The following is a 27245-nucleotide window of genomic DNA, read 5'->3' as shown; positions in this document are numbered from 1 at the left end:
AAGAAGCATTTACAGATGTTACTTTTCATGTCAACTCCACTTTGCGTCTTCATCAAACACCACAAGTCACAATCTAGCATCTATCCCACTTCTTCCTCACAAGTTAAAGATTTCTGTTTGCCCCAACATGTGGTAAAATGCCACAGCTAAGCCCTTCTAGAACTCATACCTTAGGATACAGGATATACAAGCATCATGCATGAACAGCGCCTAAAGCTTTTCAACCTTCCATGGGAAAGAAGAAGAGATCTATTACGCTAGCAAATCTCTCTTTTAACACACGAATCACTGGACAATTTCTCCACTTTTTTTATTTTTTAAGTAATATTCATAGCAAGGTATTAATAAAACAATAACAACAACCAGTACACGGGTCAGTCTAACCGGAAAACACAATGATTATTGACTGTTAAACTGAGTCATTCAGATTCAGGCCTTGATTCTGCAGATGGACTTATGCAGATACATTTCTGTGCTTGATTAAAGCACTAACTTCTGTATCATTTTAACTAACATAACTTTAATTTTGCTTTAAAATAAATAGTTGAAGATTGTTTTCTTAAGAGAGTTATTTCTCTGCTAAGAGACAAAAAATGCAAAAATCAATAGAAGAAAATACTAGTATGAAAAGAAAGGCAGGCATTTAAAAGGAGGACTGTAGATAAATGCCAGATAAGTGACAGAGAAACACAAACCTTTTCTCTTACATCTTTTTCCTTATGGTGGAGGAACCACGTGCAAATCTGACTGAAACGTCTCAGCTGTCTTCTTAGTGCAAAAAGAGTCTCCTAAAAACATATTTAGGAAAAGTGACAGAATAAATACATTAGGGACTGAGATTCAACAGGGAATTACAGAACAAACAACAGTTCCATCTCTCTTCCACTGATGCTATTCATTTAAGATAGCACAGCTGATGATATTACAAAAGAAGCTGACATCTCACAGTGGCAAGAGCTTACTAGTTATGAACAACTTTCAAACCATGTCTTGTCTTCAGGCACAATATCTGGGATAGAAAGGTCAATCCATAAAAATACATACTTCCCCTCATACTCTGGTGCAGAAACGTTACAATTAGTAGTAGGACATGTGCATCTGTCACACTTCTGAGGCTAGTGATATTCAGCAAGTCACAAATTCTTTGTTTCTCCATCTGTAGGATGGGCAGCTCTAATAGCAGGTATTCCCTTATTCATTTATCCATTTCAGCTTATTCTCATAGAGGAGTGATAATAATTTCCACTTTAGAAATGGAAGTAGAGTCTTAAAGACTCTGGTCCATCCCAGCTAATTTTCAATGTGAACTGCCTTCTGGAGTGGCTCTTCTCTCTCCCTCTGTTGACTACACTTCTAACTTTGGCACTCAGAAACTTGGACGCCTCTATTTGTTAAGATGGATCCAGCAAGAGACATTATTTGATTTGCCCACGGCCACATAAAAGACTTTCGGATCCTTCACCAGGTGCCAGCTATTGCACTGCACTGAGCTCCAAGCGGTCAACAGAAGTGGAATGCCCTTACAGGAGGGCTGGACTTCATGCTATGCAACTGTATAAGAAAGGAGATCCATCCCAGAGCATGCTGAGAAGCAGTAGAACATTAGGGGAGGAGGGGAGAGAAGAAACAGTTCTTGAGCTGCTGTCCAGGAAATGTTCTTTTTTGCTCTGGGAACTTCACTCTCTGCTTCACATCCAGATTTGGTTCTGCAGAGTGGGCCATAACATTGTGCTTCCAATCAAAATCTGCTCCCACATGAAAGCCTAAATTAAAAAAAAATACACTGTCCCGTTATCAGTCAAGCCAACCATGTCTGGACTGAAAGGCAGAACATATGAGAGCAGTGAGAGATGCAGATGTCCACACAGGAAAGGAATGGGACGGGAATAGACAGTGAATCAGTCACCAAATGGGTAACCTCCCAGCCAGCATTTCTCACGCAAAACAAATGCCCATGTCAGTGTCCTGTTCTGTGCACACAGGAGCACCAGGGGAAGGGGACAGAATGACAGGAGCTGCAGCACTCAGTGTGGCCAGAAATCACTGTAAAGAGGAGCCGCACAGGTACACATCCACATGTGAACCAAAACACCGAAGAGTTTTCCTCTCTAGTGTCTTAAACTAGTCTCTTTGCTGAAATACCTGCCAGAGCTTGGTGCTATATAAAACCCATTAAGAAAGTAAGTAGCCAGCTAATGAGAAAATTACCTCTTTCCTCCAACTTTCTGCCAGAAATATATAGGTAAAACAAGAAAATAAATGCAAAACAAAGCAACAGGACTTCCTGGAGTTTTCACTGAGTATTTTTTGTTGATTAAAACAACAAAACAACAAACTGTTTGGCAGTGGAACAAGTTCCTTATCTCCACCAAGCCCCAGGAATTTGATGCACGTGTTTTGCAATAAAAATAGAAGTGAACCACTGTTCACTTATTCTCTTGCAGACTGAAGAGCATAAACACTTTTTTTGGGGGGGCTGGCAAGACAGAGTGAAAATGCCTCAGCTTAGTTTGGTTTCCTCAAGAAAACACACAAATTATCTTCTTGACAAAGTTGGTTTTCTTCTGGAGATCTGAGAACAGAAGAGCAACTTAAACTTCTAGAAGCACAACCCTGAATTTCAAAATCACGTAGAGTAGCCAACCTTGGGAGAATTTTCCGAAACTGCAGCTAGTTGCCACAGGAGAGAAAAATAGGTGCACTGGAGAGCTGGCAGGATCATCTGCAAATAAAAACATGCCTTTTATTTACATGAAAGTCTCAACAGCAAAAAGCTTAGGACTAAACAAAGCATCCAAGCCTGACATTTTGCATGCTGCTTCCACGACCATTTCTGCACTGTAAAGTATTTAGACCTCAAAATAAACGTACTAAGTTTCTATATAAGTAAACATTGCCTCCTGGGAAACTTCAATACCAAGGTGCTACTTCTGCAGAACTCCAACGTCTTGACAAGTTCAGTGGAAAGTAACCATGTACCAAAAAGAGTGTTCACAGAGGCTAACCTTAGCTTAGCTTCTTAGGATTTCTCTACAGTCTTTGGTGAAAGGCAGCCTCCTCCAGAGGGCAATTCATAGTAGAAGCGAAACCTTAGCACTCTGATGCTCCATCTAAAGGAGCCCACCTCTACCCAGTGGCTGCAGGCTCTCTCTACCCAGCTAGATTTCATCCCTTTCCAAATAACCTCAAGTTATCTCCTGAAAATGAGGGGCTGATTAATATCCATGACTGCTAGAGTACTTCACCTTGTAATCCCAGGACATACCACCATCTTGGCATGGCCAGTGTTTGAGTTGAGGCAACCAAAAGGCTCCAGTGGAGACAACTGGTAATTACAAACCATCTTCACCAAGTCAATCTGCAAGCAACAGGTCTGACGTACTCCAGTGTCTGGTCACCTGCTATCTATAAGGGGCTCCTCACAGTCCTAACAATCTCCGATGTACTGAAAGCAAGTCTGTGCAATCAAAGGGAAGTACTGAGCATGACAAAGGATCAATCCAGATGTCAGTTGATTACTCTATCAGAGCTTCAGACAGTGTCTAAAATAAAGAACTGTATGGCATGAATCTACCAACTCAAATCACGTTATACCAAAGACAGCCTCCGTTTCCCAGATTGAGAAATGGAAACAGTATCTTCCTGCCTCACAGGACACTAATATATAGAATTATTTAATATTTCCTAATTTTCCTGCTTTCAACAAGAAAAACTTCTTTCAGTGTTAAATATTAACAACTCACCAGAACAGGCAAACTCCCATGTTCCATTTCAAACACCAGCAACCTCAAAGTCTTGTCATACAGATTCCACTTGGTGAGATCATGGGCACTGCAAGCAAAAAAGAAACAATAAAGATACACTAAGCAAGAAATGAAATCTCACCTGACCAAACAGGTTAAATGTATCCTATTTTTGCCTTCATCTAATGTACAGCGATAACTGTAAACACCTAATTATGCATTATAAGGGAAGGGAGATGAAATTGAGTTTTTCATGATCCAACGCTTCAGCCTTTAGTCCATAGCTTTACACTTTGCATTCCTACCACAAAACTGTAATGTTGTGAGAAGAAAAAACAGCTTGAGCTCTGTACCTTTTCCTATACTCTATCCACATTCTCCAAGTGCCCAAAAAGGTCTATTGCGCAGTTTACCCACCCTGCTTTAAACAAGTGTTTCTAATACCCTGGAGTGTTCGCAACTCAACATTAGACTTCTCTTTGCAAAAACAGAGCAGCATGCAGGATAGGTAAAAGACACACTGAGAAGAAAGCCAGTTCCCCCAACCTCTACTATCTTGCATGATAATTTACTTGGTGAACAATCCCTGGCGAACCCAGCTTTTGAGAAATGTGTCTTTTAGCAAAATAAAATCAAATAAACTAAGACAAAGCAGATTACATCTGCTGGGAAAAAAGACTGCATTCACTATGCCCTCTTCAGACTGACCACTAGTGTTGAGAGTAAGGCAGGGCAAAAGCATTCAGCCAGGAGGGAGGCACTAGAGAGAGGATCTCTGTGTCCACTCTGACATCCCAACTCTGTAGCACACACTTCTTAGCCACAGTAAGACTGATGCTCCAGCCTCAGTAAGGAGTCCAAAAAGAATGCCATATCCAAGAGCAAGTTCCGTTAAGAAGAAACTAAACCTTGGAGTACGTCTCACAGGGATCATTTTCATTGTCTTGTGAAAAATCTTATTAAACCAGCCAAACAAAAGCAATTCTCACTTTGAACCTGCTAGGTCAACACTTAAGTATATGGAAAAGTAAACTGTGCAAATCAGCAACTCACTTATGAAAAGCTGCTACTCTTCTCAAAGCAGAGTTCATCTGGGAAATTTCTCCTGCATCCATACAAAATCCTTCTTCCTAAATTACGAAAGTTTGGGAAAGAGAAAGGAATTAGCCAGTGTAGGGCAAGGTAACTGCTATGTTCTCTTCCCAACCAACCCACAGGCTTGAATTACTCTCCTCCAGCCCTCCCCAGTCCCTTTACCTTTAACCACGCTACTTGTGCCCTTCTCTACAGTAAAAAGAAAACAATACATTGACTGCACAGAAATTTTGTGTAAGTTAAGGTCCCTGTCATTAATAAACCCACGGCGGCCTCTCTATACTACAGCATTGCTAACAGAGGAGAAATTAGCAATCAGGCTAACACAGAAGTGCTAACCCTCAGACTCTCAGGCCATCCACGGTCCCTCACACAGTTGTTAGGGATCTCTGGAAAGCTAACTGTTCACATGCTGCTGACTGTCCTTGCTTCCAGCTGCCAGATCACATTCAAAGATAGCTAAAAATATATTAAATACTTTCCCATAGATGCAATTGCTGCAGTTTCCACAAGTATACTACGTGATTATGGGAGATGGTATATACAATCAGGAATTAGAAGGGTGGGGTTCCAGGAGAAAACCTCTTTATTTAGATATGGATCACACTATGAAGGAGTTGAAGAATCCCTGGTCTAGCACTTATCTTGTTTCTCGTAAGTGCAGATTCTCCCACATTGACATAGATATCTATTTAAGACCAACAAAATAAAACCAATCTGAGGTGAGAGGATTTTTTGGCTTGACACATTTTACAATATCCCAGTGTCCAATAAAAACCTACCAGTGTTAAGTCTCATACCATGACACCTGTTCATGACGGCACAGTTGATCAGATCAGCTGCAAGCTCCTGTTGTTCAGTTCAGCCAGCAAGCTATTCATATCACCAACAGCTGTTTCTGCTTTTTAGAACTAATGAAAAACTGCGAGGGAAACACTGCAGTCCTCCTTCAAGGGGAAAGTCATCATTTGAAAGACTCAAAAACTACACCTGCTGTTTGGTTTTAGTTGTTGTAGCTTTTGTTTGGTTTTGGTTTGTTTTTCTAGTACTATCTCTACAGCCGAAGTGACAGCACAAAGGGCATCTTGTCTACAGCCAAACATGCAGAAATTCCGAATTATACCTTTCGGGCAACAGTTTCATCACCTATAAATCCAGAGCACTTCTTAGCTGATCTTGCACGTAGTATCTTTGGCACAGTAATGGAGCAACTGTGAGGCTTAGGTTGAGAATATTCAGAAGACATAAAATGACCTCATGCTGGTGTGGGCTACCTCATTTATTATTTTCGCTACTCTATTCCTGCCAAAGCACATCTGCTTCATTAAAATGTAAACAGTTGATCTTTTCAGAGGCACAAACCCATCCTTGAAAGCTCTGCTCCTCTCAAGCAGGAGGACAGCAGGGAAAGAATATTTTCATATCCCCCCTTTATTTTTTTGTAATCTTTTTTCATAGGGAAACAGTCTCTTTATCTCCACCATGAGTCACACTCACCTTTTGCCAGAAGCCATCTAGTAGCTGGCCAAGCTGTCCCATCAACTCATCAATCAGTTGAGTTCGGGCATGATCCACCTGGCTATAGATGGCAATTTCTTCACTGCAAAGGATATAATAAGTCCTGGAGGAAGCCTCAAGAACAGACAGGTCAGAGTGTTTGGCCACAATGTCTTTTACCTCTCTCAGCAAAGCATCCAAATGCTGCAAGTGATACAAGGGGTATCATAGGTAAATTGTACACAAATGCACTTATGCTTTAGATACATTTCACTAGGCCCAAATGTCTCTATGGGTCAATACAACCAAAACGAAATAAATGCCAGTCTAAGGAGCAAAAGGGCAGGATTAGAGGATACAACTTTCCCCCCCCCCCCCCCCCCCGGGTTTATATCTCTTTTTCATTATTATTGTCTTTGTATCTTCTTAAAGAATGAAGCAACTGCTTGAAGTTCTATTTTAGCAATACATGTTTGGCACTACATAAAAATAAAGACAAAGGCAGGGAATAAAAACCGCCTTTCCAAAGGGCAGGTGTGTCTCCAAACAATGGAAGCTGACTCCCTCAGGAGGAGAGCATGGAGAATGTTTTACACCATGTCAGCAACTGAGTTCTTCATTCTTAGTGACAGGAGGTAACTTGTGCCCTTCTGCTGACTCTCTCTCTTCCCCTTAACGTTTTGTGCTGAAATTAACCTAGGAGTGTTCGCCTAACATTACCTCCCTGTTTAAGAATACATTATGCTATTTCAAGGATTTCATCTATCTGTTTCTGACCACCCCCCTCCCATAGGCAGATACACTATCTCCATTCTTATCTTTCAGTTACTGCCATTCCCCAGCAGCTGGGAGTCAATCTTCAAGGAGAATGAAACCTATTCCATAGGAAACTCCTGGGAGGCAGCAGCTTAGACACACGGCATAACCCACCCCCTCTCCACCCAACAATGAAAAAGCCAGGGCTGGGCCTACCACATGAAACCACAAATCATTTTCTGCCAGAGCCAGTCACAGCATATCAGAACTGACAAGCACTAGGGCTTTTCTTTGGCAGACCCAAATAAAAAAAGTAAAGGCTGAATAAGACCACTTTCCTCAAGGTACAAGACCATTTATTTTTATTTCAGTCTCCCGCTTGTTCCAAGTCACAGTAAGCTTTGTACATTGTCACATTGCTTTAGTGCCTTCCACATGAACCGACTACCCCAATTTCTGTTTACCTTCTCTAGATGTCCTGTCCTGTAAACATCTAAATCATAATACTGAGGAATCTGTAGAAGATTTGCCACTTTTTGTGCATCTGTTGAATACTGCAGAGAAAAAAAAATAGGATATGAGTACACTGTAGAAATTGTAATGAAATATTTAACATGCATTCACAGAGCAGCTGTTAGTTACCTTTGCCAAGAGCCGAGGAAGCACCACAATAAAGTGTTCAGTAATTTTGGTACAATCTTCCAATTGTATTTTCTTCTCTTTTACTGACAGAATCTGCAGATACAGCATTTCGTTTCAATTATAAAATCTCTTAGATTTGAGTGGAATTTTACATGTAACCCGCGGTTAACTGACACGCCTTTGTCTAAAGCATATCAAGCTAAGATAAAGATACTTTTCAATGGAGACAACCAGATGCTTTATTTTTCTTGTTAACCTTAAATTAGATGCAAATTGCTGAACAGCTATATCTCGTGAATAAAATGCTCACCATTTGTCAATAATGTGCTTCAACTGACTTTCCTCTAATGCTCATCTCCTTCAACTTCCACTACTAATAAGATCTAGAGGTCAAAAGACACTATGTAATTTCATGAAAATAAGCCATTTTATTTCCAAAGATGTACCTAAGACTACGAACATTCTGTCTGGCAAAGCACAAAAGGCAAAGAGAATGTGATTATAGGACAATAAATAAGACTAAGATGCACTGACTTTTTTGGTTGCACCTCTGCCCGCTGGCGGATGACCTTCAGCTGCTTCTCTAACCGTTGCGAGGATAATTTCAATGAGAACACTTTCATGGGCATCGCTCAGTGCTGTAAGTAAATCAGTCTCCTTTCAGCATCACACAAAAGAAAAATGAAGATGCAGCAACGCCTAAAGTAAAGCCTACTAATTTATATGAGCAACTGTGGAAGGACACTACAGAAAGAACAATGCAGTGTTGCTAAATAAACACCTAGAGAGTGTTTGATTTAATTTGAAGAAAATTATTTTCTGCATTTACTGAACACAAAAGCAGTTATTCCTCTCATGGCTAAACTTTTTAGGGCATTTGGGCTCCCAAAAACAGGGGCAGCTTTAGTGAGGCCTATCCTGTCTGACTGCTATCTCATTTAGGACAAACCTGCTTCTTTGATTTCCAAACTAGTTTAACTCACCAGGTCTACAAACTTTTATTTCAATCACACAACTACATCCTGTAATACTAAAGCAACTATTATTTAAGTTCAAAATACTTCTACCAAAAACTAATCCTATGGACTGTTAGACATATACAAACTCAGCACATTACTAATTTTCTTTTCAGGTGTGAACAGTAGCCTGACAATGCTGCACTTCAATCACTTAGTAATTTTTTATTCTTAAGTTTTGGACAAACAAACAAAACAAATAAATGCTATGTAAGCATTATGGCTTAATTAATGTAAGTATTCTTGCAAAGTTCCTGAACTTATCATTTCATCAATACAAAATACTGAGTAAAACAAATATGTTGATACAAATAACACATTGGCAGTGCATTGAGTTGCGTCTGTTTTGTGACCCTTGGTAACCACAATTTGGGATCAGAAGGTATTGCAACATGGAATGACCCTAAACTAGTTGAAGGCAAAGTTTAAGAAAACATATGAAGAGATTCATTCAAATAAAACTAAGCTCTTTTCTTACCCACCTTCTCCATTTTCTTCACCATTTCTTAACAGAAGAGTGGTCATGCACTCCCAGTCCTTCAGGAATTTGCCTGCCCAGTCCCACAAGCTGTCTATGAGGTATGCAACATGCTTGTGCAGCTAGGGATTAAAAACAGAAGCTTACAGAAACAAGTACATCATTAAAAGAAATACAGCTTCATATGTTTCTCTCCCTTTTTGCAATTACAAAGCTTTGTCATTCATGCATATATTCACACACAGTATTCCAACATATTTAGTTTGAGGCTAATAAACATTTAAACACCATGCCTTCAATGTGATAAAAAGCAGGAAAGTGAGGGGAAAAAAGCAGGAAAAGCAGGAAAAAAGCTTTTCTTTTTTTTTTTTTTTTTGCAGGGGGGGCGGGGCGGGTACAGGATACCTTTCCTCTGTAATTTAATTAATCTTTTTAAAACTAGCTTCTGCGTTGTTTTTATGTTGCTAATCATAACAGCTGAAAATCCAACCTTGGAACTAGAAATGAGTCAACATTTTAAGCAATGTCTGGGAAATTCTTTGCAGAAAGACTCAAAAACTTCTGTGCCTGAGACACTTTGGCCAGACATAGGTCTGCACCCTTGCAAAAGCCAAAGAGTGAAGTACAGCACTTGAGCTGATACAACTCTCAGTGAAACTAAATGGTTCTTAGTCAGCATAGAGCCACGGTACAGCAACCCAGATCTGCCTGCAGAAATGCAAGGACACATCAAAAAATCCTCACTTGGTGGCATTAGTCTTTTGGGTTGTTTTCAGAAGCTGCTTTAGCACTAATTCTCACGATCAGCATAGCTGTAAATTAGTTTTAACACAACAGTACAGAAATGTCTTCATTAAAAGCTCATCCTAGAGAGCAACAACATCCTAAACACCAAACATTTCAGAGCTCACCACCAGAAAGAGCTTTCAAAAGGAAGCCAGTAGTTGAATTAACATGCAATACTAGATTTAAAAGGCCTGCTGCAGGGACTATTCTCCTCACCTCACTCTCCAGGGAAAAACGTATTAATCTTTTCAACTGGTCACTACTTGCCCCAAACTTCCCTCCTCCTTTGGGCTGAACTTCTTCATCTCCCTCACGACTAAGCAGCCTGCCAACAGAAAAGGAAGTCAGTCCACTCCTGCCACATTCTCCTTATGCTCTTTTGCCAATGTAACTGTAATTTTGTCAAGATCCCAAGGACTGTATTTTTTCAAAATGTCTACTTATTTACTCCAAATCACATTAGACTTTTTAATCAGATGAAAGGAAATAGGATTAGATTGTTTTCCATTATGAGGGAGCTGCTGTCTCTGTGGATGCAGAGACTATTTCTGACAGTTTCACAGGTAGCCTGCCAGCTTTCTGGACAACAGATGCAGATTCCACAGGGTTGAACATATAATGAGGTAGGCATTTGCTCATGCTAGAAAAGGCGCTTGCTTTAGTCTGAATTTAAACCTTCATAACAGAGCAGAGATATTACTACCCAACCATTACATCATGGTACATTTTTGAACTGAAGCTTCTCAAAGAAAGCATAGTATCTGGTATTTGTAAGAAGCAATTTACTCAACTTCTCTACTTCTTCCTCTTCTGCTTGAAGTATGAAGCACAATCTGACACTTCAGTTTCCATTTCTCTCTTTATCCAAAATGAGTGCTCAAAAAAAGTGCTAATCCCAGGATAAATACAGGAAGGCCATCCCCATGGATTAATGGAAGGCCCAAATGTCTTGGATTTAAGAGCAGGACCACACTACTCAATGTCAGTAGAAGCTTATACTTTCAGAAAGTGCTTCTGCTGGTATAATTTATGTCAGCTAAGCAATAAGTTAAAAATGCAGACATTGAGGAGATTTCATGCAAACCAAGGAGGAGGAAAAAAAAGCATAAGCATTTATACTAAAATTTCTACCAGTATGACCAGGGAAAGGAGGATGTCACTAACAGTTCTATCACAGTAGAGCGAGCACTTCTGTACTGGCAAAAGTGCCAGAGAGAACAACTGGGCAAACAAGAAAAAAAGGAAGAAATTTACAGGGTCAACGTGTCTACACTGCACTGGGAAGCTGGGTGGAAAAAGTAAAGCTATCAGGGCAACTACTTCAGTGGTAAAAAACAGCAGCGTTCTGAGAGGAAAAACACCTGATTTATGATAGAATATTAGGACCAACACAAAAGACTAAGTAAGACTAGCAGATGTGATAGAAGACTCATCAAAACAGAAATCTATCTTCATTTGTCTTTGTGTTGGACTTGGCTCCGCAAACCGCAGAATGTCGGCAATTCAGCTAGATGGAAAGAGACAGCTAGGAGGCAATTCTGCATGTGTGAGAAACACAAATCATTATTATTTCTGAATTTTTCCCCATAAAAGTCTTGCCAAAATATTTTTATTTTCATTTCTCTTTGTAAGGCAAAATTATTTCTCTCAGCCATAGAGACAGCATATTTATTTCTTTTCTTTTTAGCATGCCAACTCCATTCACTTCATGCAACCATTGTTATAAGAAGCCCATTTATAAGAGTTACTCCTGGGAAAGATAAACCCTGTACTTCATTAACCTGACAGAAAATTGGGAGGGCTTCTTAATCGGCTGCTTCTCTCATTATTCAAAGCCTTTACAATGTATAAGGCAACTTCCAAAGGGAGAAGAGGAGGCCATTTTTGCAATTAATCACCAAAGCTATGGAAATCCGGCAGATGCCAGGTGATGAATTAGCTTGTAAGAAGCAAAGCAACAAGAAAAGAAAGTAGAAAGAAAGGAGGTATGCTCTCAACATAGCATGGCATCTGTGGATCAGTCAGTTGTTTCATATTCTCTGTTAGTTTTGCAACTTTTCTCATGCCTAACGTGCCAGGGCTGGGCAGGGGAACAAATGATTACCCCCAGACAGCATTTCCCTTCTGATTCAGCAGAAGAAAGCACATCTACTATCCTCGTGGTACACACTTCCAGCAGAAAAATGAATGCTTAATGTCCCTCTTAAATAAATCCACCTTCATTCCGAAACAAATGAGAATATGCAAGAAGTAGGCAGGCAGAGATACCTTTTATATAAGAATTCCCCAGCTGCTACTGCAAGCGGACGGTGTGTGGTATAAACAAACAGGTATAACGTTTCACAGTCTTCAGCTGATAACACATCCTCACAGTTCCTAGGCAAAAATAACAACGGAAGTTACAGTTCAGTTTTATCTGCAAAGAATATTATGAATGCTGTGTTCAGCTTTTACTAGGCCTGATTCTCCACAGCCGTGCAACTTGTTTACATAATTAAATTTTTGTAGGACATATCTAAAAATACTATCAAACAAACTTGGCAGCGTTCTTTTACTCATTTTGTAGAGAAACAGAGGTCTGCACAAGCCATGATGAATCAGGCCCACTGCATGCACATGAACATTAATTTAAAGTATAATTAAGACTGATTAGTGGTCATGGTAAAAAGAGTAACAGCAATAAAATAGGAAAATCGTGCCTCTACTTTATGCTTAAATATTCACCGTAAAAGAAAATAAACAAGAAGTCATCATTTTGCAGTACAAATTATTTTAAAACCTACATTCTGTTATATTAGGCTTATACAGAGTCACATGTAAAAAGAAACCAAAACACATTCTTGATAGCATGCTTTTGATCGTGGCCTATCTGCACAAACACACTCCAGGTCACTATTTTTTCCATTAGGTACACATCTTGAGAATGCCACATGCCAACTAGTAAACCTAGAACACTCTGTGAGAGGTAGAAATTGCATTAACATGAACCTTTTGCAAAAAGGAAACTGAAGCAGCAAGGTTGAATAACCCACTGAAGAGACAGCACAGGAGTGAAGCCCAAAGCAAGGATTACAGTTTCAAAGTGCCCATTTCTTACTGCCATAGCAATGTCATTGGACTAAGCTACTTCAAAGAACGAAAGAGCAACATGCAAGATCCTTACACTTAATGCAACCAGATGAGGGGAAGGTTTTTATTGATCACTGCACTCAACCCTCAGGTAGTAACAGTTTTAAACCATCTACAGATGTGGTCCAATACCTTCTCTAAAACTGGGGATTTGTGCTCTTCATTTGCTGGGGGTGATGTCTTACAAAAATTAGCAGCCCTTCCTGCACTTGCCCCCTTGTCTCCAAACCCATTGCATCCTTGAGCATCCTCACAAGTCACAAAGCCCCTAAACGTCCTCCAACCTGACTGAAAAACAGAAAGAAACTCACATTAGGTGAGAGTATCACTGGCGTGACCCTTGCAGGTATTTTTTTAGTGCTGTCTGGGATTTTAAATCATGGGTGAGGGGGCTGAGAAGAAGACAGCACCCATTTCTCAAAACCAGTAGCCTCTCATTTATAGAAGCTGATACCCCATGAACTTTAGCTTTACAATGTATTTAGTCGTGTATCACTTGAATTTTCCACATTTTTCTGTGGTTATTTACAATGGTCACTGGAACAGTAAAAAGGTCTCTAAATGTAAGTGCTGATGGTACATCTCCAAAAGCAATGGGTCAATCTCATAAGATAATGCTTGCCCTCAACCAAAAAGTAAAGTTGCCTGACAGGCAGGTTTTGGTGGCCTCTTTTAACATGCAACTCCTTTGAGTACATATATGGAGTAATAGGATGTACAGAAAGTGCTCTGAGTGTATATATATCGTGAAAGCAGCATAAAGGAAAACATTTATGCCACTCTTATTCAACCATCTACAAAATTTGGGAAATAGACTAAAAATGCGTTTATTGAGGTTAAACAGTAAGAAACTGAAAGAGGTAACATGGTGCATTGGAGTATATGAATAAGCATTGGTGTGTCCTGTGAAGCCATGAATGACATATCAAATTTATTAAACTTCTACAAGTTTAACAAGTGAGAGTAAAAGACTGAGAACAAATTGTACTTACAGGAGTAAAAATACATAAGAGAGCAAGTCCTTATATTAAAAGGCTATGGGGAATTTACTGAAATAAACTAGCAGTCTGACAGGTTTCTTTCATTCTTTTCAACATCAATTATTTTGTTCTTTTAAAGCAACAATTTCTATGAAGCTGTTCTTGCCAATTTCTCTCTACATATTTTTTTTTTAAAACTGTGGACAGCTTGGAAAAGAAATTTCTGTACAAACATACTGTGACCTAAAGTGGACCAACAAAGACTCAACACAGCTGAGGTCAGACAGCAACTCTGGAGATGCCCAACTCCAAGCCCCTGGTCAGAGGAGCATCAGCTACAGCAGGTTGCTGAGGGTTGCATCAAATCAGCTTTTGAATACCTACGAAGTCAGAAACTCCACAACTTCTCTGGCAACCTGTTCCAGTGTTGGACCACCCCCAAAGTAAAAAAAAAAAAAAAAAAATTCTTATGCTTACATGGAATTTCCTGTATGAACGTGCCAGTCAAATATACACTTTTTTTCATATGTTTGAAATTTTTATTCTTTCTATTTCAGGTTTTCTCTTCTTGGCACATTCATAGAAATAGTGAATGCAACACCTGTGTGTCTCTATTTAAAAAAAAAAAAAAATCCTTGCCTCAATTGTTCAGATAGCTCGAAGAGCTCAGCAACATGCCTGCCCTTTCTTTGGGTAGAAATTAGGACTCTGCCTTTCCAGTACAAATGAAACTGTCTTTCCTTAGACATTTCCTTTCCTTAGGAAGTGATCCTGGTGGACAACAACTTGAACACGAGCCAGCATTGTTGGATAAGGGAAGAGTGACTGAGGTCATCTACCTGGACTTCTGCAAAGCATTTGACATTGTCAAAGCATGACATCCTTGTTCTAAATTGGACAGACTGAGAGCAGCCCTGAGGAGAAGGACTTGGGTGTTGGTTGATGAGAAGCTCAACATGAGCCAGCAATGTGTGTGTGCAGCCACCAAGCCAACTGTATCCCAGGCTGCATCAAAATGAGCATGGTCAGCAGGCCAAGGGAGGTGATTCTGCCCTTCTACTCCACTCTTGTGAGACCCCATCTGGAGTGCTGTGTCCAGCTCTGGGGCCTCCAACATAAGAGGGACATGAACCTGTTGGACCAAGTTCAGAGGAGGGCGACAAACATGATCAGAGGGCTGGAACACCTCTCCAGTGAAGACAGGCTGAGAGAGCTGGGATTGTTCAGCCTGGAGAAGAGAAGGCTCCAGGGACAGCTTACAGCAGCCTTCCAGTACCTAAAGGGGACCTACAAGAAAGCTGGAGAGGGCTTTTTTACAAGGACACGTAGTGACAGCACAAGGAGCAATGGCTTTAAACTGAAAGTAGATTTAGATCAGATACTAGGAAGAAATTCTTCACTATGAGGATGGTAAGGCACTGGAACAGGCTGCCCAGAGAAGCTGTGGATGCCCCATCCCTGGAAATGTTCAAGGCCAGGCTGGATGGGGCTCTGAGCAACCTGGTCTAGTGGAAGGTAACCCCGCCTATAGCAGGGTGGGATTGGAACTGGATGGTCATTAAGGTCCCTTCCAACCCAAACCATTCTGATTCTATGAATGTGCCATCGCCACAAGGAAGGCACACAGTACCCTGGGCTGCATTCAGAGGTGTGTGGCCAGCAGGTGAGAAAGGTGACTTTTCCCCTCTACTCAGCACCGGTGAGGCCATATCTGGAGTGCTGCATCCAGTACTGGGCTCCCAAGCACCAGATACATGGACATACTGAGGAGAGTCCAAGGAAGGGACACAAAGATGATTAAGGGACTGGAGCATCTCTCCTGTGAAGGAAGGCTGAGAGAGCTGGGACTGTTCAGTCTGCAGAAGAGAAGGCTCAAGAGGGAACTTATCAATATGTGTAAGTACCTGCAGGGAAGGTGCAAAGATGGAGCCAGGCTCTGTGCAGTGACGGGACCAGAGGCAATGGACACAAATGGAAACACAAGAGCTTCCCTCTGAATACCAGAATACACATTTTTACTGTGAGGGTGACAAAGCACTGGCACAGACTGCCCAAAGAGATTGTGGAGTTTCCATTGCAGGAGATACTCAAAAGCCATCTGGATGTAGTCCTGGGCAACCGGCTCTAGGTGGCCCGGCTTGAGAAGGGGCTTGGACTAGATGACCTCCAGAGGTCCCTTCTGACTTCAGCCATTCTGTGATTCTGAAATCCCAACCCCTTTAACTTTGTCTTCAAAGAGGCCAGTAATTTTCCTCAGTTACACTAATCTACAGCAGTTATTTCCTCCCTCCTGAAGATAAGGAGGCCAGCTGCAATATCTCTGGCCATGTATGAAGCACACCCGAATAGCACAGAAGCCAAGGAGAGGAAAACAACTCATTTTCTTTGCAGCACAGGCTGACAGACACTCATGACACCACTTGAGCACCTGTTTGGTTTTTGTTTTACTTTCTTGAATGGGAGGGAATACCTGTATGTACTACTACTACTTTTCACATACTGCTCAACAACTTACTCTCTGTGATACAATGAGGTTTATGCTCATAATTCCCACTCAACTGAGTGCTTAGAGGTTTTACTTGCCTCTGGAAGTAGCAGCACTAATACTACCACAGTAAATGGTGCCTTTCTTTTTTACATATGTAAGCCAATCATCAAACATTCAAATACTTCAAATACAGCAATAATACTGCTGCAGCCGTCAGAATGCCAAGCAACAGATAGAGCTTAAGCCAGAAGTGCCTGCCAGTGTTTAGGTGCCTAAAAATAAACAGGCATAGCCTTCCACATACCAATGCAATGACATACCATTTTCTCTGCACTTCAGTGTGAAAATGTCATGAAGAAGTTGGGATATTCTAGGGAAAGATCACAGACCCATTTTGTTCTGCATATGGTACCAGTTGAAAGATTTCATATCTTGCTTTTTGTTCAATTCTATTGTACGCAAGAGACGTGACCACTGGAGTCACCTCTGTCTGCGCTATTGCTTGTGCCAAGGATAACCAACAAAATCACAACAGTAAAATAAAAATGCACCTGATGCACTTTTCAAAATTTTGCAACCTTATTTTTTTTGTTTTTAATGGCTGTGCGGGGAAAGATTTGGCACATATTATGGGGACATTGGTAATCCAAGCTATAGCATCTCAATCAAAAATAATCTGTTAATTTTGCATTTAGAATTAATTCAAGTTAAGTATCCAAATCTGCAAATACATTATAAAACATTTATGCACTGAGCACTATCAACCAAAAAATAAACGTTGAAAGTATTCTAATCTCCAGTATAAAACTTTTAGGCAGAAAAATCAGCTATTCTGTTCTTTTATTTCCCTCTTTCTACTTTGCTGTCATTGCAAGTATTTCAAGATGACACTTTGGCGATCAGGGAGATGACAATATGGTTGCCACTACAATATAACAAGAGTCCTTTCCCACCAGTTTAAAATATGACTAGCACATTGCAATACACCGCGATTCTATGATTATGCTGTGACAGAATGCAGGCAGATGCACATCTGACAGATGCTGCATGGCATGCTGTTTTGGTTAAGAAACATAACCCTAGAAGACATGCGGTTCTTATTTTTTCTTGTTAACTCTTCAGACAGGAAAGAGGAGATTTCAGAATAGATCTCAAGATTCTTGAGCAGAGGTACATGATGGCAGAAAATTCCTGAAGGTAACTCCATGAAAGCACAAACCTGAGAGGATGGAAAACAGGAGAAGACAGGGGAGAAAGCACATGCTTTTGTTCCCTTTTGGTCTTTCACTTTTCTTTTGTTTGTAATAAGGCTTGACAAAGCAATACCATAACTCCACCTAAATAGGGGTGTGATAGACCTGAAGCAATCACAGAGGAGCTGTGAAGAGCTCCATGCCATTCCCTTCTGATAGGACCTCATCCACTACAAGCAAGTTACCAATGCAAGGAATCAGAACTGTGCCATATAATTTGCTTCACATGCTACTCCTATCAACTTGAAGGTAACATTTATTTTTCCTAAAAGCCACTAAAAAGACAAAGGTGGATTATTTCCTTATATGTATGCAAAGCATGTCACTCTTCAGCTTCTTTTTTACAATCACATGAAAACACTTATTATAATAGGATTTAAGCCTTCAATAAACCTGTTTTTCTGCACGATGTTTTTCTGAATAACCTTGCTAGATACTGTGCATGACTTAGCTATGAAATAACACTACAGGATCAGAGTTCAGCTCCTTGCTGAAACTGAATTACCTGCCATGAGACATCGACATCTACCCCTGGAAGCAGTAACATATTATTATTTGCCATGGCATCCTTTGCCACATCCAGTTTTCAAGTTTCTCCTACAGTATAGCCCCTCCCTCTCCAAACTAAAACACCCTTTCCAGTCTAATTAACAATCAGAAGGGAGACTAAGATTTTTAAGCACAAGTGTGATGTAGTCCTACTTGACTTGGGCCTCCTGTGCTTGGCAGGACACTGGGAAATTACAAGCCCCAGTTTCTTGACTTTTAGGTTAGATTAACTCTACTGACCACTGTCAAAGCACTGTGTTGAGAATTAATGTATTTATCAGCTCCATTAAACAGGTTTTTAACTATTTATGTGAAGTTCTAAATGAGTGCAACATATTCACAGTTCTCACTAAGGCAGCTCTTCCACATTTGAAACTTGAAAGCTATGTGTTTAAAACTCAGTTTAATGTCTAGTTACATTTCAGTAATGTAATACAAAGTAATTTTCCCCTTTGCTATTTACATATTCAAGCTATTTGTAGATTTGTACCCCTACCTGCACCACTTGCAACCTTTCCTCATTCATCTACTATAGTTACCTAATCACTTTTGCTGTTCTTTTCCAAAATCCCTCTACTCTTTTAGGCAGTTAAGCACACAAAAATGAAGAGAATTGTCTGGCAGTAGGCACACTAAACTAATTTGCCTCCTAAAGGGCAATGTCTTCAGTAAGATTCCTTGGTCTTTCATTGTCACTCAAGTTTTCTCCCTCTTTATTTCCTTCCTGGTTCTATTCCCTCTCAGATCCTTTGCAACATTAATGCTAACAATTATGCATAATTCAGCAGCATTAATAATTTCTATTATGCTAAACCTCATAGGCTCATTTCAGTTTCAGGATCACATCATGCTGTGTAAAAATAGAAAGCTGCTTGCCCAAAGACCTTGGCATTCAATTGAGACAACATGCAACAAACATGAAGGAAAAAAAAAATCTCAGCTTACAGAGATAGACAAGATAAAACTAAAAATATAAATACGGATTAAAAAAAAAAAACAGGTATATGCACAGCAAGAAGTTTTTGAATCAGCACTGGATTGGGTTGTTTTAATAATGCAACATATTTAAGTGAATTGAAAAGATCAGTGTTTTCACTGCCTCTCTAGCTAGCAAGAGAAAGAATGTAAAGGCCAGCATAGCAGTTTTATGGGCCAATAGTACACAGAGTAGTCAAGTATATTCTACAGGACTAGAATGCAGTGATGGTTGAGAGATGGTCAAAGCTGTTACTAAAGTACATGGAGCACAGCTCCACTGTAGCTGTAAAACATCACCAAAATAATTAATTGGCAACAAAGTCTTGCTGCTATACCCACCCAAAGGACAATTATGGAGGCCAGTAAAAGAAAGTTACTGATATTGCAAATTTTCCCCAAGAAAGTCGCAGAGCATCCAACAGACTATCTGGAGGAAAAAAATTACTCCTGGCCTTGCTTCTTGCCAACACATCATGAAACAACAAAAGATTTATTCCAAGATTAGATAGATGTTCTCAATGTCAGTACCTAACCAGTTACGATTCTATTATTTGTTGAAAATAATCCATGATTCCAAATCAAATATAGGGAGCTCATGAGACAGAGATTCTTACCAGTATCTTTAAAACTAGAAACTTGATCTGAAAGGTCTTTCATGTCTTACTAAAAATGCAAGTTGGGCAACTAGAATTCAGGTGCCAAATTTGCAAGTGACAAAAATGAGCCATCCACAGAGCGGCCAATGCAGCATGCCAAAAGCAGCACAAAATTTGACGACATCAGTGCATACAAGTAGAAGTGCCATTTATACAAGCTGTCATTTATTTTTCTTTAAAGGCAGGGGAGTTGCTGTCCCCAACCCCATTTCATGCTTTACTGCATGTATCAAGCAGCATTACTGCTCAATATCCAGATGCTGGGTTTGAGCTATGAAATGCACCTATTTGAGATAGAATAGCCCTGAAATTTCTTTGCTTCTGCAATGCCAACAGCGAGTCCTGTCTGACTCTAGTGTAGGTACTGAGGCAGAAGCTTTTCCCCTGCTAGAAAAGCATCTTGACGCAGCTTTTTATTAAGAAGTCTGTACATGCGACTGTCTACGCTGTCTGCATTCTCTTCACACAGGTTTTATAGATGGGTCAGTACTAGTCTTATCAAAGAGAAGAGCTGTCATTGACTTTGCTTACTGAGTCCCCAGTTCCCACTTCCATCACTCCAATAATTAAGCCAAATCAGCAGGGCTCAGAGCAACTGTGGAGGGGTTGGGGGTAGAGGAGCAGAGAGGAGAATGGCTTCACAACAGATGAGCAAAAAGAAAAAGCAGCATGTTTTCCTAGGCCTCCACACAGCCCAATTGAAAACAACTTCAAAATTTATTAATTTTACTTATGAAAACTACATTTTATGATGGAAAACTGTCATTCAGAAAACTTTAGAGGGCATTTGTTCGTATTGGAAATTATATTTAAGGAAAATTAGGAAAAAATTGCTTCAGGGAAAAAGAAACATTGATCAAACTTTTATAGCTGCAGCTTGCATTAATGAGAACGTGATCCCTTATAATAAAGCCAGAGGTGACAAACAGCTGCAGTGCCAATACAGCACTTGTTAGTTCAGATAGAGAACAAGGGCAGCCATGAGTGGTGTGCAGGATCTTTGTCCTTCAACAATGGTGTGCTGCTCCTCCTAGCACAGGGACACGTTACACACACAGACACAGTGTTGTGCTTTGTTCCAACAGCTACACACCATGGAGAACCAAGGGATGCAGAAATGGACATTGTAAACACAGAAACAATATAACCCTTGCTACTACTAGGGAGGCCCAAACAATGGTTAAGTGCCTTCAAAAAAGCGTACTATGTTCACAGCATCATATGCTGTTCTGATGTGTACGTTGAAGTAGGCCTAGAGAAAGGCCACTCAAATCAATGGAGTGTGAAGTGAGATAGGAGACCAGAGTATAAAGCAGCACTTCAATATACAAATGTACTTGAAATTTAATGTAAATACCTACACCACCATATTATTTGGTCCATTAAGGTTTATCCTCATCTAGCAATGACCAACACTTCTGGCTTAAACAGAAAAGCAAATCCCACGAGGCTACTGGACAATGCACCATGCTGTACATGGAAGCAACCACCTGCATTGGCAGAATTCAACTTACATTCTGAGACAGAAGAGAGACTTATTGAGTGCTAACATGTCAACCATATTAACAATGAAATGCAGTGGGTTGTTTAATCTCATTTTGCATTGAAAAAGAGGGATGGATAATTTATTCTTCATGTATTTTGCAAATAAAGCCATTTCTAAAGTAAACATGCTGCTCAAGGATGTGTCAGAATAGGATTCATATACTTCTGCAACATTAGCTTAGTTTTTCCCCACACTTCCAACTTGCCATTATCCTACCAAAGCTATGTCTAGCAGGTATTTTCCCAAGAAAACAACTCTTCTGTTATTTTTGCACTTCACCAAAAACAAGATATCATACACTGGCTCATTGCCTGTCCATCAGTCTGCTGTGGGCTCAATAGCTCCCAGGGTCTCTGCCATGGAGCCAAGAATCTGAAAGTCCAAATTTCAGCAACAGCCTCAAAGCTCAAGGCTTCCTGCACCAGGTGAGTAGACAGGGAAGGTGGCAGAGCTCCCTGACCTCCTGGCCAAGGCCTGGAAACCTTGAGACAGAAGATGGGGTGGGGTCCCCATCTTTGGTGGGTACTTGCCCCAAGACAGGCAGATGCTCTGAGAAAAGCAAAAATGAAAGTGTGGAATTTCCTTTCCGAGGGAAGTATAAAGATATAAAAATATAGTTTTCATACTGAATCTCAGCACAAGGGTTTTCCTAAAATTGGTATTTCCCACAGAAAGAAAATGCCATGTGTTGAGCAGCTTTAACTGTAACTCGTATCCTGCCAGAAGCAACTGTTTCCCAGCAAGTAACTGATTACAGGAAGATTCATCAGGATTGTATCTGATCTTGTTGCCATTAAAACAATACAGTAAATTAAAAAAGAAATTATTTACTGTGACATAAGCATCAAGAGTTTCATGGCTTGAACTGCTACTTCATGGTCCTTGTCCAGAGGCATGGACACAATTCGATCCTAATGGATGTAAAATGACAATAAAAAGATGTAACATGGTTTGTTTTCAATAAACATGTATTTTTGCTACAGCTAGATCATCTACACTAGTAGAGGTTTATTTTTGTTTCAGCAGCTATTTCCTAAGAGATATAAGGCAACTTGATTACTACCATGTAGTTTCCCAGCCCCTGAAAATTAATAGCATGTTAATTTTTTAACTGAATTAATCATGCAGTAATATGATATTTTTTATAGATGTAATGTATGCGTTCACAAGAAATCAACTACTGTCTACAAATTAAAAGTGACGGACAACTTGTTTCTAAGATGTTACTACTGGCACTTCAGTATGTTAGATGAAGATAAGCCTCAAATTACAAGCATTACATAATCAGTTCCTCCTATCAACAATAAAGTGCATGTACCTACAGGGTACAGAAGCCAGTGCCTTGCTGGAAAGACAATTAGGACTTGAGTCATAAAGGTACTTCATGGAATAGCAGCAATATTCCAGAATTCACACCATTGTAATTTGGTACATGTGCAAAAACATCAGAAAACAGTGGAAATTTTCCTGTCCCATGTACCCAAGAACTTGCACTCCTCAGTGTGGTCTGCATCTTTATATTAAACCTTTGGCCTTGCTTGTTTTGGAACTAACAGCTTTCCCACTTAACACAGAATTTCTAAAGCTCTAGATGCCTTTTACTTTGCACCTTCCTTCTTCTCACAACGCAGCTGCAAGGTGTGGAAGTCCATGAATCCTGAGTTTGAACACTCAAGGAAGGGTAACAGAGGGAATATGTGAAACTCTCGCTTGTGGGATATGGATTGATGGTTATATGATTACATTTTCCATCAGTGAGAAACCACGACTTAGATTTTGGAAGATTCCATATCAGTCTCTATTTCGTGTGAAGCTGTTTGCGTTTCTTTTGTTTAGAGGGGAAGGAGGTGTTGTGTTTGGGTTGGGTTTTTTGATTGGTGGTATAGAGTTTGCAATAACCCATTTATATAGCAACCTACACACAGAGGGAGATTGCAGTACAAGGCAGATGAGAGCTGTTTCATCAGTCTGTGAATACCAATCCTGCAGTTGCTTATGCAGCTTACAAAAACCTTCCTTTAACTAGAAAGATAAGGGACTATCACAAAACTGTTTAAAACAGTTTAATCTTAGATAGCCAAGTTTCAATCTCAATAATTTATTCTTAAGATATCAATATTAATCTATTTCTTGTTCTTTGAGGATGCGCTGTAGGTATTTTTCTACTATTAGCAACTGCTTTGACATACAGGTAAGCCCTGCACCTGTCGCAAAAAGAACATGAATTACCACGACATGCAGGCATTGATGATGTACTGATTTGGAGGGACTGAGATATCAATCACAGCACCTTGAGTTTTCTTATTAAAATACTGGAAAGGCCCAGCCCCACTGGGGCAAAAGTAACTGATGAAATCATTACCAAGGGCAAGATTAAAAAGTAAAGGGCTTACTTCTTAAATGAGTCAGGAAGTCGGAATATGATAAAGGCAGTATACAGGGTCAGTGCAGTCACAGAACAAGCTCTCAAAATTACGGTGTTATCATCTGACTTGTTCAGAAAGGAGATAAAGGATCCTTCTTCAAGATTCATACTGACATGGTGGATCAACAGAGAGCCATTCCCACATGAGTGTGATACAAGGACAACCAATCCAGTATCTACAAGGTTAACCCATGATCAGGAGCAGCAAAAAAGGGACCTTTGGAGTACGAAATTCTTTGTCATGTGCCAAAGATCCTGTAAAAAAATGTGGACCATTCTGGATGAACGACGGAGATAACTGACCACAGCGCAATGCTAACACCATTTCATGTATGAACTAAAGTGAAACAAAAAATTCCCCAGAAACAGAAGGAAAAATCTCTGCAAAACTCCTTCACCCACCCAGTCAAGCAGGCTGTTTCTGCAAGTACTCTAAGCTTGGGTCAGTCAAGAGAGTGGAGAGATCAGCTCTGATCAAAACATCAGACCCTGTGTGTATACCTAACCCAGAACTGAAAAACAGCAAACAGTAATCTATAATATTTACCTTGAATCTGCTAGTAAAGAGATCCATCCTGGAAACAAGTTCTTTTCTGCTATAAATTCCTTGCAGTCCCAGAAGACACTTCAACCGCACTTCGGCTTGCTACAATGCAAAGATAAATTGGCCAACAGTTAAAAAACATGCATCTTTGATGTTATTCACTATTGGCATTTACATTATGTAAGTAAGAGTTCTCTGTGGATGCCTACAGCAGACTACCCAAATACTGACTCATTTTCTTTATGAATGCTATCAGTACCATTTTGTTTGTGTGCACACACGCACATGTCTCCCTCTCACACACACAGAGGAGGCTTGCAGTGAGTCGAACTTAAAGGTAACATAAAAGTTTGTGTTAAGCTCCTTAAGAGACAAGAAACGCTTCCGTTCCCTACAGTTAATGAAAGCAACAGAACGCAAAAGATGCAGTAATTGTTCTGTTCATCTGTTAAAGATATACAAAGACAAGAGTATGTATGACCTACTTAATACAATCAGTACTCTTTCGTACATCAGACTGTTTGCTTCCTTTCAACATCTGACTCAGACAATCATTAAACACTGACAAGGACTCCAAGAAATTCTGGTACAGCAAAAGTTCCCAGAGGAAGTGGTACACCTCAGAAATGCACTAGCTTATCATCATGAGTTCTCACAGATAGTCAAATGTTACTCCTTCTACCGATTTCTGTTTTATGCTAGAACACTATATTTAAAGCATTCTGAGAAGTGTTGTTCTGAATTTAGCCTAATTAATTAACTTAGGCAAAATATATTTATCCCTGCAAGGTGTTATTTCATAATATTAGTACTGCTGCTTCACAGATGCCTCAAAAAGAGGACTTCTCCTTATCCTGCCTTTAAATCATCTACTAAACCTTTTAAATGACAAAGCTTTAGATGTCATTAAGAAAGTCATTTTGAGGATCTAGCATAGAAAAATCACCCTGTTCTGCAAACTTATAACGCTAAGAATATCAGCCAAGACACTTAAATGAACTGTAGGCTGTGAATCAGTCTCTTCATATTTCTTCCTTAATTCCTCTTGCTAACAATAGCCGTAAGAATAATCAAGGAAACCCAAGAAAGGAGACCACCTACACATAGGATATCCATTACTACAAGTTCCTGTTCACCTGCTTAGATGGAAAGCAAAGGATGATACTCAGCAGCAGGCTTTGACCAATGGTTTTGCATAAGGCGGCTTTTTGCTAGAAATACAAAATGAAAGATCAACAGGTGACAGTGAGTACTGTCCTCTAATCTGCCTGTGACACACCAGCAGCACATGTTTGATATGGTACTTTAAAATTAAAGGTCTTGTCTGAAAAAGAGACTGTTGGCCACATCTGCTGCTTCCTACAGTCACAAGGGCTCCACAGCACAGAACTCACTCACAAAACAGTCCCAGCTTGGTACCCATCACTGCACACTGGCATGGACTCAGCTCAGCCAATGTATTGCAATCCTGGCCTCAGCTGCCCTCAGAATTTTATCATGAGGCTTTGCATGTGAATAGGGACTGTATTTGTGCTTGGGGGAAAAAAAGAAAAAAAGGAAAAAATCTTTGGGATGGTTTGTTGGATGGTCATGTAGACCTTGGTGCACAGCTAGTAACATCCTTTGCATTTGACAGTCAGGTGTCTGCAGATATAAAGTTTAACACATTAAACTAAACCACCTGCCTTCTAAGGTATTCTCTTCCTACCTGAAAGCTCTCAGTCATCATCCCGTAAGTACATGTTTCTTTTAAGTGTTGAGGAAATTAACTCTGAGAACTATAAACAAATAACTACTTCTGCTAGGTTTAGTTCTGCTGTCTTCCTATGTTTTCAGCTGCATTTTCTCCTTCTCAGCTACCTCTCCTTTTCTTAATTCATCACTCCTCACAGCTTCCTGATCCTTCAAAATTACTTCACATACTTCTAAAACTATCTCACTGTTTACTTTTAGCTCCATTCAACAGTAATGTAAGCAAGCCATCGACTCCCTTCACCAGAATTACCATTCTTGTCTTGACAAAACTCCTGCCTGTTTGATCTTTCAAAGTTGTGACAGAGTGAAGGGGAGGTATTTATAAGCACATTTTCAGGATACTCTGAACACAACACTGTCCCTCAACTGCATCATAGTATATTTCAGCCCTGAGCTGCAGATTGGCAGAAAAATCAGGAAGACAGTGGGCAGCTCTAGTGACCCAAAGAGCTCTGCATGGGCTCCACCACTGTATAGATGCATTCGGTTACAAGATTTCAGCCTCCGCACTATCACAGAGATGTGGACACTAAATAAGCCTTACAAATACAGAAAACTGTAACAAACAGGTCTACTTCTGAATTACTCCTAAACAGTGAAGACAATCCAGCTTGCCTGTCTGACCGAGATAAAACATAATAAAAAAAAAAAAAACACCCCCACAAAAAGCATCAGTACGTAAACACAGAGATGACCTTTGGAGCAGAAAACTACTATTTTAACAAGAACATTTGAAGAAAGAAATATTTCAGAAATCGCCATAACAACAGCATCAATTTCTGTAGCCATGTTGAATGGGAGGTCAAGCTAGAAACCCTTTCAATTTCCCCAAATTTGCCAGGTGGGTCACATGGTTTGGACACAGATGTTAATTTCAACAGCAAGCTCCTGTTTCCACAGGATTTCTTTGGGTGATTTTCATAGTCTAA

General features: G+C 40.0%; 1 protein-coding gene across 2 annotated transcripts in view; it reads right to left on the bottom strand.

The window, feature by feature from the left end:
- The window catches only part of LOC309435288 (cohesin subunit SA-2-like), a 63803-nt gene that overhangs the window by 13167 nt on the left and 23391 nt on the right, over positions 1–27245 (bottom strand). For both annotated transcript variants that reach the window (XM_082043352.1, XM_082043351.1), the window contains 13 exons: positions 24565–24663; positions 22424–22503; positions 12282–12389; positions 10230–10338; positions 9232–9349; positions 8268–8371; positions 7734–7826; positions 7556–7645; positions 6336–6539; positions 4797–4873; positions 3744–3831; positions 2645–2722; positions 696–788 (listed from right to left, as the gene is read on the bottom strand). In XM_082043352.1, the coding sequence (XP_081899478.1) occupies positions 696–788; positions 2645–2722; positions 3744–3831; positions 4797–4873; positions 6336–6539; positions 7556–7645; positions 7734–7826; positions 8268–8371; positions 9232–9349; positions 10230–10338; positions 12282–12389; positions 22424–22503; positions 24565–24663 (1341 nt within the window). The remainder of the gene's footprint in view (positions 1–695; positions 789–2644; positions 2723–3743; positions 3832–4796; positions 4874–6335; positions 6540–7555; positions 7646–7733; positions 7827–8267; positions 8372–9231; positions 9350–10229; positions 10339–12281; positions 12390–22423; positions 22504–24564; positions 24664–27245) is intronic.

Source organism: Streptopelia decaocto (genome assembly GCF_964273445.1).
Source record: "Streptopelia decaocto genome assembly, chromosome: 1".
NCBI lineage: Eukaryota > Metazoa > Chordata > Aves > Columbiformes > Columbidae > Streptopelia > Streptopelia decaocto.
This window is presented reverse-complemented; position numbering and strand designations above follow the sequence as displayed.